Source organism: Rhagoletis pomonella, unplaced genomic scaffold (genome assembly GCF_013731165.1).
Source record: "Rhagoletis pomonella isolate Grant_MI unplaced genomic scaffold, Rhpom_1.0 Rhpom_scaffold_00007, whole genome shotgun sequence".
Taxonomy (NCBI): domain Eukaryota; kingdom Metazoa; phylum Arthropoda; class Insecta; order Diptera; family Tephritidae; genus Rhagoletis; species Rhagoletis pomonella.
This window is the reverse complement of record NW_023458561.1, coordinates 44,233,650-44,250,063: the sequence shown is the minus strand read 5'-3', so window position 1 is coordinate 44,250,063 and position 16,414 is coordinate 44,233,650. Positions and strand designations below refer to the sequence as shown.

The 16,414-nt window shown below is 36.6% G+C and overlaps 1 protein-coding gene across 1 annotated transcript in view; it reads left to right on the top strand.

The window, feature by feature from the left end:
- LOC118742893 (potassium channel subfamily T member 2) overlaps window positions 1-16,414 on the top strand; it is a gene marked incomplete at its 5' end in the record, with an annotated part of 163,069 nt that overhangs the window by 12,409 nt on the left and 134,246 nt on the right. The window contains 5 exon segments of the mRNA XM_036475311.1: window positions 120-318; window positions 728-802; window positions 3,548-3,631; window positions 3,727-3,821; window positions 5,308-5,491. Coding sequence (XP_036331204.1) covers window positions 120-318; window positions 728-802; window positions 3,548-3,631; window positions 3,727-3,821; window positions 5,308-5,491 — 637 coding nt within the window.

Genomic DNA, 16,414 nt, shown 5'->3' with positions numbered 1-16,414 from the left:
AACTAAACCAAACTACTAGAGAACTAAAATAAAAGTACAATACGATTGTGCAAAACCTGAAATTTACTTTCATTTGAATAAATATATTATTCATTTACTATATTTTCTTCTTCTTCTAGTTATGGCTGCTCAGTGAGCAATAAAACCGAATTTCTCGTTTCGGCTCAACTAACCGAAGAGGAATTCCAGGAGAATCCTATAATCAATTGGGAGGCTATATTATGGGTGAATCGGCCCACAGTGCTGTGGGCAGCGCAATTAATTTTAGCATTAGTATCACTAACGGAGGCCGTACTACTAACATATCTAGGCTATAAGGTAAGTAAAGGTGGAAGTCAATGAAATAAGGAAAGTAGTAAAAAGCACGAATAAGATTTTGCCTTGGGTTGGCGGTTCTACTGAACCGATTTTAAAACCAAAAACACTATATGAAAGGTATTATATATATAGTGATATATTTCCTGTAGCTGCCAAGAGTTTTTATGGTTTCAAAAATCATTAAAAATACGACCACAATCGTAATGTCAAAATTTCCGTATTTTCTGGTAGTTGTTGTTGAAAGCTCTTCAATGCTAGCGTGCAGAGCTTCTTTAAGCCTTTCATACAATTTATATAGACATGCACAGGTCAAAGCTCTCTCAGCCCTTTACCGTTTTAAAAACTTATATAGCAACCCTATTTTTATACGTTCTATATAAATTTCTAATATTTCTTTTTTTATTCGCAGGGAAATATCTGGCAACAGATTCTTTCGTTTCATTTCATTCTAGAATTAATTACGACAATACCATTTGCATTAACGGTAAGTAGATACATACATAAAAATTTAACTCCTACAAAGTTAATCAAATAAAAATATTTGTATAAACATATTTTTTTTTGGAATTACCTTTATAATAAGCTTTTCATTGTTTTCTGATATCTACACATAATTTAGGTTAGGGAAGCTTAAACTGAGATGGCTAAGGGTCTTGGCATTAACACATAGCTTAGCTATTCTTCGGGACCAGCAGCAGTGTTAGTGAACCTAGCAGTTTTCTTGGCAAACTAAGTAAAATAACCGTTTGTGCCCTCATTAAACGACCGCTTACTCTGTTTTTGTTGTTATACCAGCATAAAAAATCCGCTAAGAGTTTCGGGAAATATACTTCACTAATAAACAGCCTTGGAGAGATATAAATCTAAGTCGTTCCGGCTACTTAGACCAGACTTTTCGGAGCAACGTTGCACCCCCGCTTCGGGTGGCCTCGGAAGTCTGCTCATTCGTGCTGTACCTTCTGCGAATATTATCATCAGTTAGACAAACTTAAAGGCATATGATTCCAATAAACAGAGTCCTGATAGTTCACCAACTAGTAGTCTAGCGTCTTCCCGCTTAAGACATAAAATAAATTTTTGTAAGCATGCTGTCATAAGCTCTGAGCATAGCTCTTCAGACTCGGCAACGTTGCGTTTTATATTACACCTTTGCTCCTTTTTATTGCTGGTAGGGAAATCAGCTCCATGTCTATATTTTGTGCGTCTGTTTTTTATTTCTATGTTTCTTTTAACCTTGTTTATCAAGCCTTCTTTACATCCATTGTTTTTTGCGATATTATATATTTTGTACGCTTCTTTTCTTAATGGCGTTCTTTCAAGTATCGTTATTAGATGTCTAAACTCTGCATTTTTCCGCTATTGGTCGAAGTAGTTTACTATTCATTGTTTCGCGCCAGAAGACAGATGATATCAGCACCATATCTCGCGTAGGATCCTGCTCCTAGTCTAGTCGTAAAGCCTCTCATTTGTATCTCCCAAGGACTTCAGTTGAGAGTATCGGGTAGACCTTCTTGCAGAAGGGATTCGCTGTTGGTGCCTTTCTTGATATCGATGGGGCTTTTAATAATATTTTGCCTGACGCTATAGTTAACTCTCTAAATAACTAAGAGATTGGAGCCGAGCTTGTCAGATTTATTTACCGCTTGCTTTGCAACAGAACTGTCGCGGCAGAGTGAGGCAGCGCTTTACTCCGGATATGTGTGAGTAGAAGTGCCCCACAAGGGGTGTTCTTTCATCGCTGCTTTAGGTCATTGTCGTCAAAGACCTTTTAGAGGCTCTGGAAATAAGTGGATGCCTATGCTGATGAATTTAGTATTGATAACAAATGGAAAGTTTCTGGAAACGCTATTTGAACATATGCTGGCTGATTAGAACTTAGTTGAGAATTAGGCTTCTAGTTGTGGGCTGGGTGAAAATCCCTGTAAAACGGAGCTGGTTATTTTTACCAGGAGGGTTAAAACGTTGAGTTGCCGTCTTCCTTCAATGGGCCGTCTTCCTCTAAAGCTCTCTGACAGGGTGAAGTAATTAATTATGCTTGACAGTAAGCTTTAAGAAACTATAATTAAGTCTATTTTATTATATGGGGTACAAGTCTGATAGAACCCACTTGACAAGGCCTTCATCGTCAAGCAGCAGGTTTTACTACACACATTCCAGCGAGAGAGAACTGGGAAAAATGCAGTATCTGGAATCGGGGGTCCTGTAAACATATTTACAGATGGATCGAAGCTAAATGGGAATGTAGGTAGTAGTTTCTTTTGAGAATATTTCTCCAGCAACCTGAAGTTTAGGCTACCGGATCACTGCAATGTCTTCCAGGCAGAGGAGGCCGCAATAAAATAGGCTTCAGATTGGTTTCTCCGTACCTTTAAAGGAGGTGAATATTTATTCCGACAGCCAAGCAGCTTCCAAGGCACTTGGCTGCTTGACGGTGCGTTCGAGCAAAACGAAGAATTGTTTGACTTCCTTATCAAACGCACCAGGTTACTTCGCTATTAAGTTTATTTAGGTTCAAGGTTCCAGCGAAATCGCTGGAAAATTCATATCCGTTGAGTTGTCAAGGCATGAAACCCTTGGGGAAGTACTTTCGGATAGAGTAAGTCTGCGTGCTTCCCTGACCTTGTGTGGTCTACCTCTGAATAGACTGGCATTTTGGCCAGCTCTGGGCGTAAACTTTGGAATGCAAGGTGGGAAAATCTTTTCCGCCCACGTGTAGACCGGAGGCGGTTGAGACTAAGTAAACTAAATTTCTCGCTATTTGCGGGATTGCTAACTGGTAATTTTTTGATAGGTAGGCTGCTCTGGTGGCCTGCCTTTACGAGCCTAAGGTTTAAACACCTTGAGTCGAAGTTTTCCACACTGCCGATGAGCTTTCAGGAATGAACATCAGTCGCTTGAAGAGCTTCGTTGCGTGCATAGGTGTCGTCACTCTTCCTTACCTTTTCTTGGAAAATAACCTGATTTGGAAAAACGGTATACAGAGCCGTAATCTATGATCCAAAATTAAGTTTACGTATCTCGGCGTTTTTTTGCGTCACTTCAAAATTTGAGATTTCCCCTACAGTGTTATGTCTCTCATCGGACTTGTTTGTGTATCCTGGGTACTTATTATTATTTTTTTTTTGCGTATTGTGATTTTTAATCATTGATAGGGTTTTTGTAATTTTCGCAAATTTTGTTTAGATGAATATATGTATTTCAAGTTTCATTTTCGTTATATCCTTCGCAGATACTATGGTCGCCTTTAAGAAATCTATTTATACCCATATTCCTCAATTGCTGGCTGGCGAAGAGATCGTTGGAGAATATGTTCGTAAGTATCAAAGATTTGTAAGCTAACAACCGTAAATCAGCCAAATTATCGTTAATAATATAATATAAATTTATAAATTTCTCTAACTACTCTAGAACGATCTGCATCGTGCCATGCAGAAGTCACAATCAGCGCTCTCCCAACAACTCACCATACTCTCCGCCACACTGTTGTGCCTGGTGTTCACAAGGTGAGTATTAGTAAATCATTATATAAATAGGCAATCATGTTTCCTTTACACCCCTTTTACGGCTAAACTATACTTCTAAGGTATAAACAATTATATATCATTAGAAAGGTATTTTGATGCTGGTGTGCAGGCAATTTTTCAAATTTCAAATTAGTTTAAAATAGAGCGAAAAAATCAATTCAAAAGTCACACCAATACCAATGCCATACATGTACATGGTTGGGGCGGAAATGCCTCCTAAATGTATGCTTTTATATTGATACTGATTAACAGAAGTAAGAGAAACCGAAACATGAAGACAAAGAGAAAGGTAAATTTAAATTCTTCATAGTATACATATGTAATCGCAAAGATGTGGGTGAATATGTAGATGGAGAAAAGAATGAAGATAAAGATCTGGTTAAAAGTTAAGGAAATGATAAATATAAAAATTAAAAGATAAAGATATAGAAAATAATATATGTAGATAAAGGTAGAGACAAAGACAGAAAAAGAAAGAGATACAATTGAAGAATGACATGTTAAGTTATTTTATGTTATGTTATGTTGTGTTATGTTATGTTATGTTATGTTGTGTTATGTTATGTTATGTTGTGTTATGTAATGTTATGTAATGTTATGTTATGCTATGTTATGCTATCTTATGTTATGTTATGTTATGTCATGTTATGTCATGTTGTGTTATGTTATGTTATGTTGTGTTATGTTACGTTATGTTGTGTTATGTTATGTTATGTTGTGTTATGTAATGTTATGTAATGTTATGTTATGCTATGTTATGTTATACCGTGCTAAGTCATATTATGTTATATTATCTTATGTTATGTTATGTTGTGTTGTTTTGTGTTGAGTTGTGTTATGTGGTGTTGTTATGTTATTTTATGTTATATTCTGCTATGTTGTTCAACGCATTTCACCTCAATTCAGTTCAATTAACCCAACCCGGCTCAACTCAGCCCACCTCAGCTCCCCTTATTTTAAAAGGTTGAATTTCAACCGCTGGGCGAACACTAGTAGTAAATAAACAGCAAATCTGGTGTCAGTCGACAAGTCAAAATGACAAGCGATTTTCTGGCATATTTACCAATTTCTTAAGAAATAATAGGCGAATTCACGAGTTGTAGTTTAACAGGTGAAAAGTTTCCAAAAACATATCGTGAATTCCCCTTTTGTACTTTATCCAGTGATACTTAGCAATAAAAAATCTAATTTAAGTATCTAAGAGCCTTTTTATGACTTTTTGCCATCAAATTCACTACATGAAATCGTACTAAAAAAACACAAATACACACGTATGTACTTCTATGTCATATGCGCAATTTCAGTTGCTGCTTAAGTCAACTGCTTTTGCATATTTATTCTCCTGTTTTTGACCCGCTCGACCTCTCCTTATCATTAACAACACTCATTGATACTAGTCCTTTTTTGTACTAATTTCTTCTTCTCTTTCTACATATCTCATCCTTCTACATTTCTACATTTACAGCGTCTGTGGCATACAGCATTTTCAACGCGCCGGTCATCGTCATTTGAATTTGTTCCAGAGCACGTATTATGTGGTTGTGACATTCTCAACAGTCGGTTATGGCGATTTCGTGCCCGATATATGGCCTTCACAGCTTTATATGGTGATTATGATTTGCGTAGCACTTATAGTGCTGCCAACGCAGGTGAGTAACGATGACAATATGTAGTTCGCATGTACGTATGTACATAAATGTAAGCTATGCGTAACCATTTACACATAAATACATGACACCGATGAGTTTAATAATACACTAACTGCCAATAACTAAATGTATAAACACAGCCCAATGCCCATGTACCAACACTTAGTAGGTATACGTTTAAATGCTTGAGCATCAATTTGGGTCAAATTCTTTTTATGCTCCTGAATACTTAGTACGTCAAGATAATAGTCCTTTTATGCATTCATTGATATTTGCATTGAATGGCTCTGACAGTGGCGGTTTGCGATAATACGTAAGTGCTCTTAATTAAATATCAAACCGATGCTAAATAACTTACATATGGATGTACTTATATGTATGTATATCTGTGCATCTAAATATGTATGTATTTGTGTATTTATGTATATTAGTGTGTTTGTATTATTGTGTTTGGCTTTAAAATTATTTTAAACGCCAAAGCGTATTACCAGTAAGCCACTAATTTGCTTCGACATTTTAATTATTTCTGCGAAAATCGCGTGCTAATGCAATTTCTTATTGACGTTTAAAAATTGCCGGTAATGTTTTGAAAAATTAAAAAAAATGAATTATCTAATGGATTCTGTTGTCACAAGCATTTTTATCAGAGACATAACTATTATAAGAGAAAAGAATAAAAGTCAATCAATAATCATTATATCAAGATAAATACTTTTCGAGTCATCTATAATTATTATTCAAGGACTTAAATTATAAAAGTCCTTTCATAATAATTGCCAGATAAATAGATATTTTTTAGCCTTCAAAGACTTTTATTTTAAGACTTATGTATATTATAAAAGTATTTTCATAATAATTATGAGCGCGACAAAATTTCTTAAAAGTCTTAAAATACGGATTAGTTGGGGACCAGTTCGATCCTAGTTGGGGAGTAGTTTGGAACCTGTTGGGTCCAAACACTTGTTGAGTAATGATGCTGAAGTGACAGTCCTTGGCCAGATATAGATCTGGATCGGTCCGGTTACGTAGACCGGCCTGTTGTGAGAAATCTAATTATTCTTTCTGCACCCACTGACACCAATGGCAAATGCCAGGTAAAGCCAAATCCCTCTTTAAATACTTAGTCATTTCATTGCACATGGGGCTAATAGTTAACCCTTCAAAAACCGAACTAGTCTTGTTCACAAGGAAAACAAAGGAAGTTCCCTTACCAAAGCTGGGCAGGACTAGTCCTAAACTTTCCTCCGAGGCCAACACCACAAGGTGTTATCCTTAACTTCATACTTACATGGAGGCGCAATGTATAGGAAAGAGCAGAGAGGACCTAGTGGCATATTGTACCTGTAAAAGGGCGTTTGGGAAAAATTTGATGGCCTCCGTGCTGGGTTCCTGGGTCTAGACAAGGCTGGGTAATGTAAATTAGCGAATCGGATAACTCCTTACTGCCACCGATTTCTTTTCTGCTAAGGCGGATTGAAAAATATACCGCAGCCGTAACTAATGACATATGTATTAATCGGGGTGACTGTGAAATCTTAAGATCGATAACACTAAACAAATCTGCAATAAGGGCTCTTACCGATGTCGTAACAGGGCACTGTGCTATAGCACCAATGCTCCATCGATGGCGTATACGAGCAAGCTCGCTTTCCAGATATTGCCGCGATGACGACGTAGAGGAATCGATTCACCACTTCTTATGTCAATTCCCAGCTATCCAGACCAAGCGTCTCAAGCATTTGGCATCACGTTTTTTCAATAGCTTAGGGTAGATAGCGGCTGATGAGAAACTATTGGTCCTCCGTGGTTTCATCCGGTATAGTAAATGGTTTGACAGATCCTATACTGATAGTATGGACTAACCTCAATTAGAAAGATGTGGCTCCGCCTGGCACTCATAGGGGGCATTCACAATTGATAAATCCACCTTTGAGTGGAAGCATAAGCCATTCGAAAGCGTCTTCTAACTTAATCTAGACTTATCGTTCCATCATCTGCTGATCCGTCGTCGCCAACACGTAAAATCATACGTATTCTGCCACTTATTTCGACCTCTCTGTGCAGCTCACCTTGTCGATCCCAAATAGCTAGTGTTGCACAGGATCTCACTGTGGTCGTGCAAGACGAAATTTTTTTCTGCAGCGGCGTGACATTACTTGCCGTACCCGGTTTTCATTCGGGCTTGCTGAAATCCGACTACACGTTATGATCTGTTCTCTCAGGAACCAGGTGTGCGAGTCGAGTGCCGACGGTGCGGGCTAGCTGTTGTAATTAACTCTTCTCGGCGTTAAGCTCCCCTTTAAGCGCTGGGTGTACACCATTTGCTGTGGGGCACTGTAACTATAGTACTGTAGCACTTAACACTCCTTGTTAGTAAAATGAAAAAGAACCAAATTATTTGCGTTTGTGTACCTTGGCTATCCAGAGATAATGGTTCGAGTCGATAATTGTTCCTCGGAACGCACGTACATTCAAGCCCCTGAATGCGTGGTTTCTCTCAATCATAACATGCTGGAAGCTGGTACCGAAGGCTACAATGTTTTGGGTTTTGGCGAACTCGAGCAGGCTCTGTCCAATATTGAACGTTTCGTCGTGATGGCTGAATTTTTTAGTCGCTTTGAGCTACTTACGCATAACCATAATTGCTTCGCTTCTCGACCGTAAGGTGAACAACGCACCAAAGGCTGATGTAGCTTTGCTTATTCGGTGGCCAATAACTTCGTCAGTGCCGCCGCGGGAGAAAATTCACTGACAAATGTCTCACAGCCTCAAGGTTTTAGTCGGAGACTACCACCTCACCACAAGTCTTTGCTGGCGTATCTATAAACTTTAGCGAACTCAAAATGGCGATGCGCCAAAAGAAATACATACATATGTCGGCAGCGTGGTTAAAGTGCTGCAGTGACCATCAAAGTCCCCAATGATTTCACGGCAGTCTCCAGCACATTCCCATCACCAAAAGAAAGATGAAGCTGCAGACGGCCCAAAACACTGCATTTCGGACAGCGACTTGATGTCTTCTGATCTCGCCAGAACACCACCTGCAGGACGAGGCGAATATGCTCCCCATAAAGAAGCACAACACAATGCTCTGCAAGCAATTCCTAGTAGGGAGCCACAGACGTGGACACCCGAACAGACACTTCTTGGGGCTGCCGTTAGTTGAGCTTGACGACAACGACTGAGATATTAACCGATCTGGGCGGGTTGTTGTAGCCGCTACAACAACAACAGCAACAACAACCAAACGTAAGAGAAGAGGTGAGAGTAAGCAACCTTCTCGAGTTTGATAATAATGCCATAAGCCCACTGATCTGAGAAAAAGAAAGAAAGAAGAAGAAAAGAAAAGCTATCCCAAGCAATGCTAATAAGTTTGGATGCCGCAATTCAGCGGCAAATTTTTGGACAAACTTTTCATACCCCGCTGGTATTCTATCAGAGCCTGCTGCTTTGTTGTTTCGGAACGCATGGCGCATCTGGCTTTATATGGGCGTTGGTATTCAAACAAGTCAATCTCTCTGCAAATGTGGTTCAGAACTGACGCACAGTAGATGTTTTTGGGGGAAATAAATTTTAAATGAAAATTAAAACCTCGCTACTACAGACTATGTTCCTACCGTGTCAGGGTGCAATGTCTCTTACCCTTGTGAGCATTGTGTGCCCGTACTACCTCCGTAAGTACTTCGAGAAGGCGGACAGTACGGTTTTATAGGAATATAAGTGTAAGTACTTACCAATTAGAAAGAAATGGATGGATCCAACAATGAAGAAAATAACTAAACAAAGCGGGTTGCATTTACCGTATCGAACTGGCTGTTAGCCTTCTTTATTTATAATAAAGTTCTTAATCTGATTCTTAACTAATACATATACAATGATTATTTATAATAAAATCCTTAATCTGATTCTTAACTAATACATATACAATGAAAGTTTTTTGTACTTATAATTTAAAGCTACGTACTAATGCCGAATTTCCACTTGGCCTTAAAATGGAAAAAAATGTACGCCATTTCAAAAATGTCATGTGGAATCCGATATAATAACCATTTTTATAAACGCCCAAAATTTTCAATAAAAATTGTGCCATTTAATGCCTAGTGAAAATTCAGAATAAGTTTCAATAAATATGCATAAATTCTCTGCAATATTTGCGCAATTTACTTCTGTCGTGGTCCAACAATTTACTTTTAAGTTAAGCCGAATTTCCACCAGGCATCGCAATGACAAAAAATTAGCATATGCCATTTAAAAAATGTCATGTACAAATAGACATAATGACTATTTTTATTAACAAAAGGCGCGAGTATTTTTAATGCTCAACATTCTCATTAAAAATGTTGTCATTTAGTGCCTAATGGAAACTCAGTATTAGAGTTTTGCATATAAATTTTCATATCTAATAAATTTTTTATATTTTCCAACAATTTTTTTGTTTTTGATAATTACACATAATTATATTTAAATAATATACTGCAAAGGCGTGATAAGGTAGCAAATATGATGGCTGCTTCCTGTCATGTTGATTATTATCGTAGCGAATGACGAGGATATGGCTCGCATTTGATTTGTTCAATAGCTTTATGATCGCTGTGGGAATACTTCATTCGGTTTGCCTTTTAGTAGCTAAAAAATCTGCTCAAACCCGCGATATCCCACCAGCAATAAATAATTCCGTGGCATTCTTCTTCGCTCAAAATGGTCCCTTGATCCAAAAAAAAAACGTGTTTCTTTCTCATGGCCTTTGGAAGCCTTTAAAGAGCCACATTATTCTGCACTTTAAAGGCGTAAATACCGGCTGACATTGTTGGGCTTGTTGCCACTTAAGTATCATTTAAAAGTTGCAGAGGATCGATGGCGTTAAGCCACTATCTCTTGTTTTTTATTTGACGATTTGGGCCAGTTGTCCACCTGCTCTTCGCAGTTGCGCCAGTTGTTTATTACGAGTGCGGAATGGTGCGTCTTTGCGTTATTTCGTTGTCCATCCATGGGTTCCAGGACGATGGATCTTTTCACTGAAGCGTCATAATGAATGCATTCAACATGTGCAATCATTGTAAATTTCTAGACTTTACTATGTTCATATCACTTAAAAGCTCGCACAATTCGTCATATCATCGCGAGCAGTTGCCTACGAGAACAGGGTCATGGCTCTTACGTGGAAAACTTCTCTCGAAAGCCTCAGCGCCGTGTCATCTTTGTTCGCCATCACCCGTGTTTGCGTACTGTATTGTATAGAAGTGCGGACGTGATGAGTATTTTATGGAGTGTGATTTTTATTCGTCGAGGGAGGGTTGTGTTATGAAATAACTACCGAGCCTAAAGTAGCACTAGATTGCAGGAGTGATTATTTGCGTGTTCTTCAGGCTGACATTGCTGGTGGTGTTTATGCTGGGTCCAGAGTAGACAAAAAGTCCTTCGCTACTTCAAAGCTTGAAATTCCAACACTGGTATGTGTTTCAAAATGCGAAGTATTTTATTGCCATTATTAGCCGCAAAAGCGAATTCTTTCGCTGCTTTTTCTAAGCTGGAAAATGGTGCGATGGCATCCCTAGGTCTCAGGCTGAAGAGGTGAATATCATTTGTATACGCCGGTATCTTTCATTGTCGTTCTCGTTGAAAACATGCTGACTTCGGTCAATCACTGGCCGCTGGGCGTCTTCACTAATGTCCACGATTCCGTCAAATTCGGAGCTGTCAACACATGCGATGATGTTCATTGATAACCTCGTTAGCCTTACCACGCCATCATCTTCAAGAACTTATCCTGACTTAACCCTTGTTAGATATACTTTTATTTTCAAAATACATTTCTTTTAACCCTTTAAGGGCAATAAAACTGTACTTAAAAAAATTAAGATACTTATAAATTGCGAACTGTGATTCACCGCCTACTTAATAAACACAATCTGCCGAAAAAAAAACAAATTTCCATGTGAACAAGCATATTTTTACATAAAAATGTTTCACTCATATATTTCTTTACGGAACTTTAGTAAATTTTTTTATCTTAAATATTATGAAAATATCTACATAAAAAAAATGACGCGATTATGACATTCTTTACTACAAAAATAAAAATTGTTTCACATTTTTTAATTTTCAATAAAAAGTTATTTTAACAAATTTTTTTTTTCTTTCAAACTCATTATCTTCCAAATAGTAGTTTTACTATTGAAATTAAATTTAAACAAAATTATTATTTTATCGGAAAATGTTGTATTTTCCTCGAAAAATAATAATTTCCTCAAAAAATATTTTTTAATTTTTTCTAATTTTTGGTAGGTTTTTTCAAACCTAAATTTAAATTAATATTTTAACAAAAAAAGTATTCATCCCAATACAAATATTCATTCAAAAAATATTTATTACCTAAAAAATAATTTTTTCAGCTTTTTCCATTGCTTAGTAAGTAAAATTTTAGATAAATAATTTTTTCTAAACAAAATACTTCTTTCTCAAATACATATTTGAAAATAAAATTTTTTCTAGAACAAAACCTCAAAGAAATATAAACTGACGGTTTCACCAGCAATTTAATTATAAAATTATTTTTTGCGTTTGGTCAGTTTACGTACTAAATTCAAATAAAAAAACATTTCTAAGTTACTTAAATTGCTTTCGTGAAAGTTTCTATAAATCCAAGTAAAATTAAAAATATTAATTTATTTATTCTTCCCAAAAGAAATAATATTTTTTGCGAAATGATGCCAAAAAAAAAATATTTTTTTTAGTTTTTGGTAACTTTTTCTAATTTTTATGAGAATAATAGAAATTTTTTTTCCAATTTATAGTAGGTTTGTTATATAAATAAAGATATTTTTTCTTTAAAGGTATTTTTACCAAAATTGGGCAAAGTTTTGGCATTTCTGTTTTGAAATATTTTTAAGATGCTTCCCTTTGTACGCAATGTCTTCAAATCTTAAAATGGTTTCGTTTTAACTGTATTTTTTTTTACGTTTACGTTGTTTACGAAACACAAATACACCGGAGAAATCAAAATAACTTTACAACAGAAGCACACGTGAAAGTTTACGGCAGCATACTGGCTTCTAATACTAAAAATAAATCAAGCTAAATACAATCTTGTGGAGGAATCTCGTTCTTAATGCAAAACTGAAGGTAATGCATTGTCTAAGATAAGTGTGCCACCATTTTCGACCTAAAACACGTGTTTGTCGCAAAATGTTTTATTTCATTTTATTTTCTTCGGTGGGAAAAGGACAAACATTGTAGGCCAACTCAGTTGACAGTCGATTGTTGGTCCTTACGTCCACAATTGTAACAATTACCAAATTCATTAATGAGCTTTATCACGCTGCGCCGCTTCAAATGCGATTAACATTAATAAGTGTCTCCTCTTTAACTGTTAACTTTCTGTCATCTTCCTGGAAAGAAAATTCTCAAAATTGTTCATTAGTTTTAGTTATTTACTATTATTTTGTTTCTTGCAAATCTGGAAGTTTTATTAACTTTATACGCTGGATCATTTGTGAGAAATGCTAGTATTTTTTTAACAACGGGTGGCAGCAAATAGTCCATTTTAATTGGTGCTTTCACTCGTCCAAGGTGGCTGGTGAATTCAATTCTTGGATGACAGGTAATGAACAGCATTCCTGGAAATCTGGTAGGTCTAGTGCAGTGACAGGCAGTTCCTTATCTCAGCAGAAAAGGTACACATATATGTACATATGTAAGTGCAGCAATGCAGATAAGAAATAGTAACGCCATTAAAAGGGACCAAGGTCTTGTTTAATAGGCTACACAATTAAAATGTATTTTTGGGTAAACAAAGATTAAAAACCAATTTTTGTACCTTCCTGCAAATATGAACACGTACACACACACAATTAGAATAGGAACATAGTTTTAAGATTTTGTATAGTTATTAAACAGGCCAGAATAAAACACATTCTCAATCAAAGACGGACGTTCTGCTTCTTCTTCTTGAATTTAATTGCATCAACCCCCCACAAGCGGTAAGGGGTACTCAAGTGGCATTTGACGCCATCTTCCCCCCAAACCACCCCCCAATAAATATAGTACACACCAAAACAACATGTACATACACACATACACATGTATATACAATTAATTAAGGAAATAAGAATTTGTATATAAAAGGAAAATATTTAATAAATATTCAGAATCGTAAAGACTCTCACCTAACACTCTTCTTCTCTATTTATTTTGTATGCTTTAGTAAAGCATTTAACAATCTTTATTCTTCTTTCTTTATTAAAGTTTTACTTCTCCCCACCAGCGGTAAGGGGTAGATAATTTCAAAATATGAGTATTTGTAGTTCACGCATTGCTGAGAATTGCTTGTTACCCCCCCACCCGAGGTAAGGAACAAGTGACTAAGCTCTGCAACGAACATTTTGGTGAATCGAGCCTCGAAATCGACAATAAAAACGACCGAACATTTGGTCCATACGAGTCTAAAAAATTGAGCTCAAGCGGCAAAGCATGGACAGGAACAGATTTTTTGCAATTAAAAAAAAACCAAATATAATACCAAGAATAATTGGTATATAGAGCAAATAAACGAAGCCCTGTATTTATATAGGCACAACAAAAAAGCCCTTTATTTGTATAGACAAAATAAAAAAGCCTTATAAATTCTGTAGGCATAATTAAATTAAAGAAGCCCTATCAATTGTATAGGCATATCCGATTTGTAAGTCGTTGAAGCACGAGACTTGCTCATAATCGATTTATTGTAATCTAAACGAGCAAACATCGGCTGTGAGTGGAGGCACAGCGAGGTCGGTCAACAAGGCGGCCAAACCAATTACCTCCAACGGCTCTTTTGGAGAAGAAAAAACAATATTCAATTGACTAAATCCATTAATAAAACTGATGGCAGAATCTAATGAAGCTGGAAAAGCCAATAATCTGGAAAGAAAAATTTTGTCACAAATAGCTCGATTTTGGAAACTGGCAAAATGGGCCAGAGAAGAAATTGCCGAAGAAGAACCGGGAGTGTTTCTGGAAATCCTTGGAAAGATTTATGAGTCACTCAATGAACTCTACAAAACGTATAGCAACCTGAAGTTTGGCATCATTAGAGACTTTTTTTCGTATGTCATTCTAAGGTTTTTGCTTGCGAAGACGCAATGCTAATAATTAAGAAATTAGCTAAAGAAATTAATAGCAAAAACCTAGAAGTGACAGTCGAAACAAGGATGGCTCAAGATGTCAACTTAAAAAATGCATACGCCAAGTTTGTCGACGAACACCAAAAACTGGGACGTATGGTAAGAATATTTGATGAAAGAGACTGTAAATATTATCTTACCCACCAAGCTGTTATTCGTGAAAGCAGTACCACAACGAAACTGAGGGTGGTATTTGACGCATCGGACCTAAATTACAAAAATATATTTTTGACATAATTTTAAAATGAAGATTGTAGAAGTTTGTGGTGACAGCAGCCGTTGAAAAAATATTCCGCCAAATTCGAGGTTCTAAAGAAGATCAACAGCTCAAAACATATTGTGGAGAAATGACAGTTAAGGAACAGCTTCAGCACCATGTTTGGCAGTACGCAGCTTAATAAATTCACTGAGGACTGCAATGAAGAAGGACTGAAAAAAGTTATAGACGAAAACTTTTACATGGATGACCTCATGGCCGGAGGAGATGGTGTACAAGAGTTTAGTGAAATTAAACAAGAAGTTGAGCAACAATTAATGAAGTTTGGTTCTCATTTAAGAAAATGGCTCACGATAATTCTTCGGTACTGGAAGATAGTATGCAACAGCGAAGTAAAGAAAATTATTTAATAAATCGTGATGAAATCGTGAAAGCGTTAGGACTTAAATGAGTGAAATTAAAATATACATATTTTCAAATGGAGCAACAAATCAAACTGGCGGAAGGACTAACAAAGCTTCACTTTAAGTGCATGGCAGTGGACTTAAGTGAAGGCATCGAGGGAATTTCAAAACTGATAAACAGCCTCGATGAGTTGTGGAACTCATTCAGCAGTGCCCACCAGGAGCTAATTAAGGACCCCAGCATGAAGAAATCGGGATGCGTGAAGGATGGCGTCGCTGATAAATTAAGTACGCTGTACACAACAGCGTACGCAAGGATGAGTACGTATATTATGGTGTATTCATGCATCACAGGCATATTGCCCCACGCATTGATGTAAAGGTGTAAATTGAATGTTTATTTAGGTAAGGAAAAGCAAACCATGCGACTCAAGGACACTTGAATACGTGATATTTAGCTTTGTAAAACTAAATCTTACTGATTATTCCCGTTTTCTTTCAACGATAATAATTGCAGCTATATAAATAATACACATATACATACGTAAAGGCATACTTATACACATGTGGTACGCACATTGTTAATGTACCTAAGTGTTAATCTATAAAAACCGGCAATGATCATAAAATATGGACCTTGATCCGTAGTAGGTAATTGTTTCCTTAGGCAAAAGCACTTGACATGTTCTGTTGTCCACATATTTAAAATCATGTACCCAAGCGACAGTCGCACTTGAGTCGCTTGGTTTTTGATCTTCTTATGATGCATATGTGCAAATAGATCACAACATACAAACATATGTACGTTCATCCAAATAATGAGATAAGAAAACGTCGTAACTAAAAACATGCATGTGCATCAACGTACAGGCACACACACATTGTAAATACACCTGTACACACAAACATGTAAATATAGACTAAGTAAAGGTTGTATTGTCAGGCTTAGGAAATTACTTATACATAAATAAACGCTCCACCGATGTTGGAGTGAGTTATACGTTCATCTCTAAAACAGTGAGCTAAACGTTCATCTCTAAAACAGTGAGTTATACGTTCATCTCTGAAACAGTGAGTTATACGTTCATGTCTACAACAGTGAGTTATACGTGCAGCTCTAAAACAGTGAGTTATACGTTCA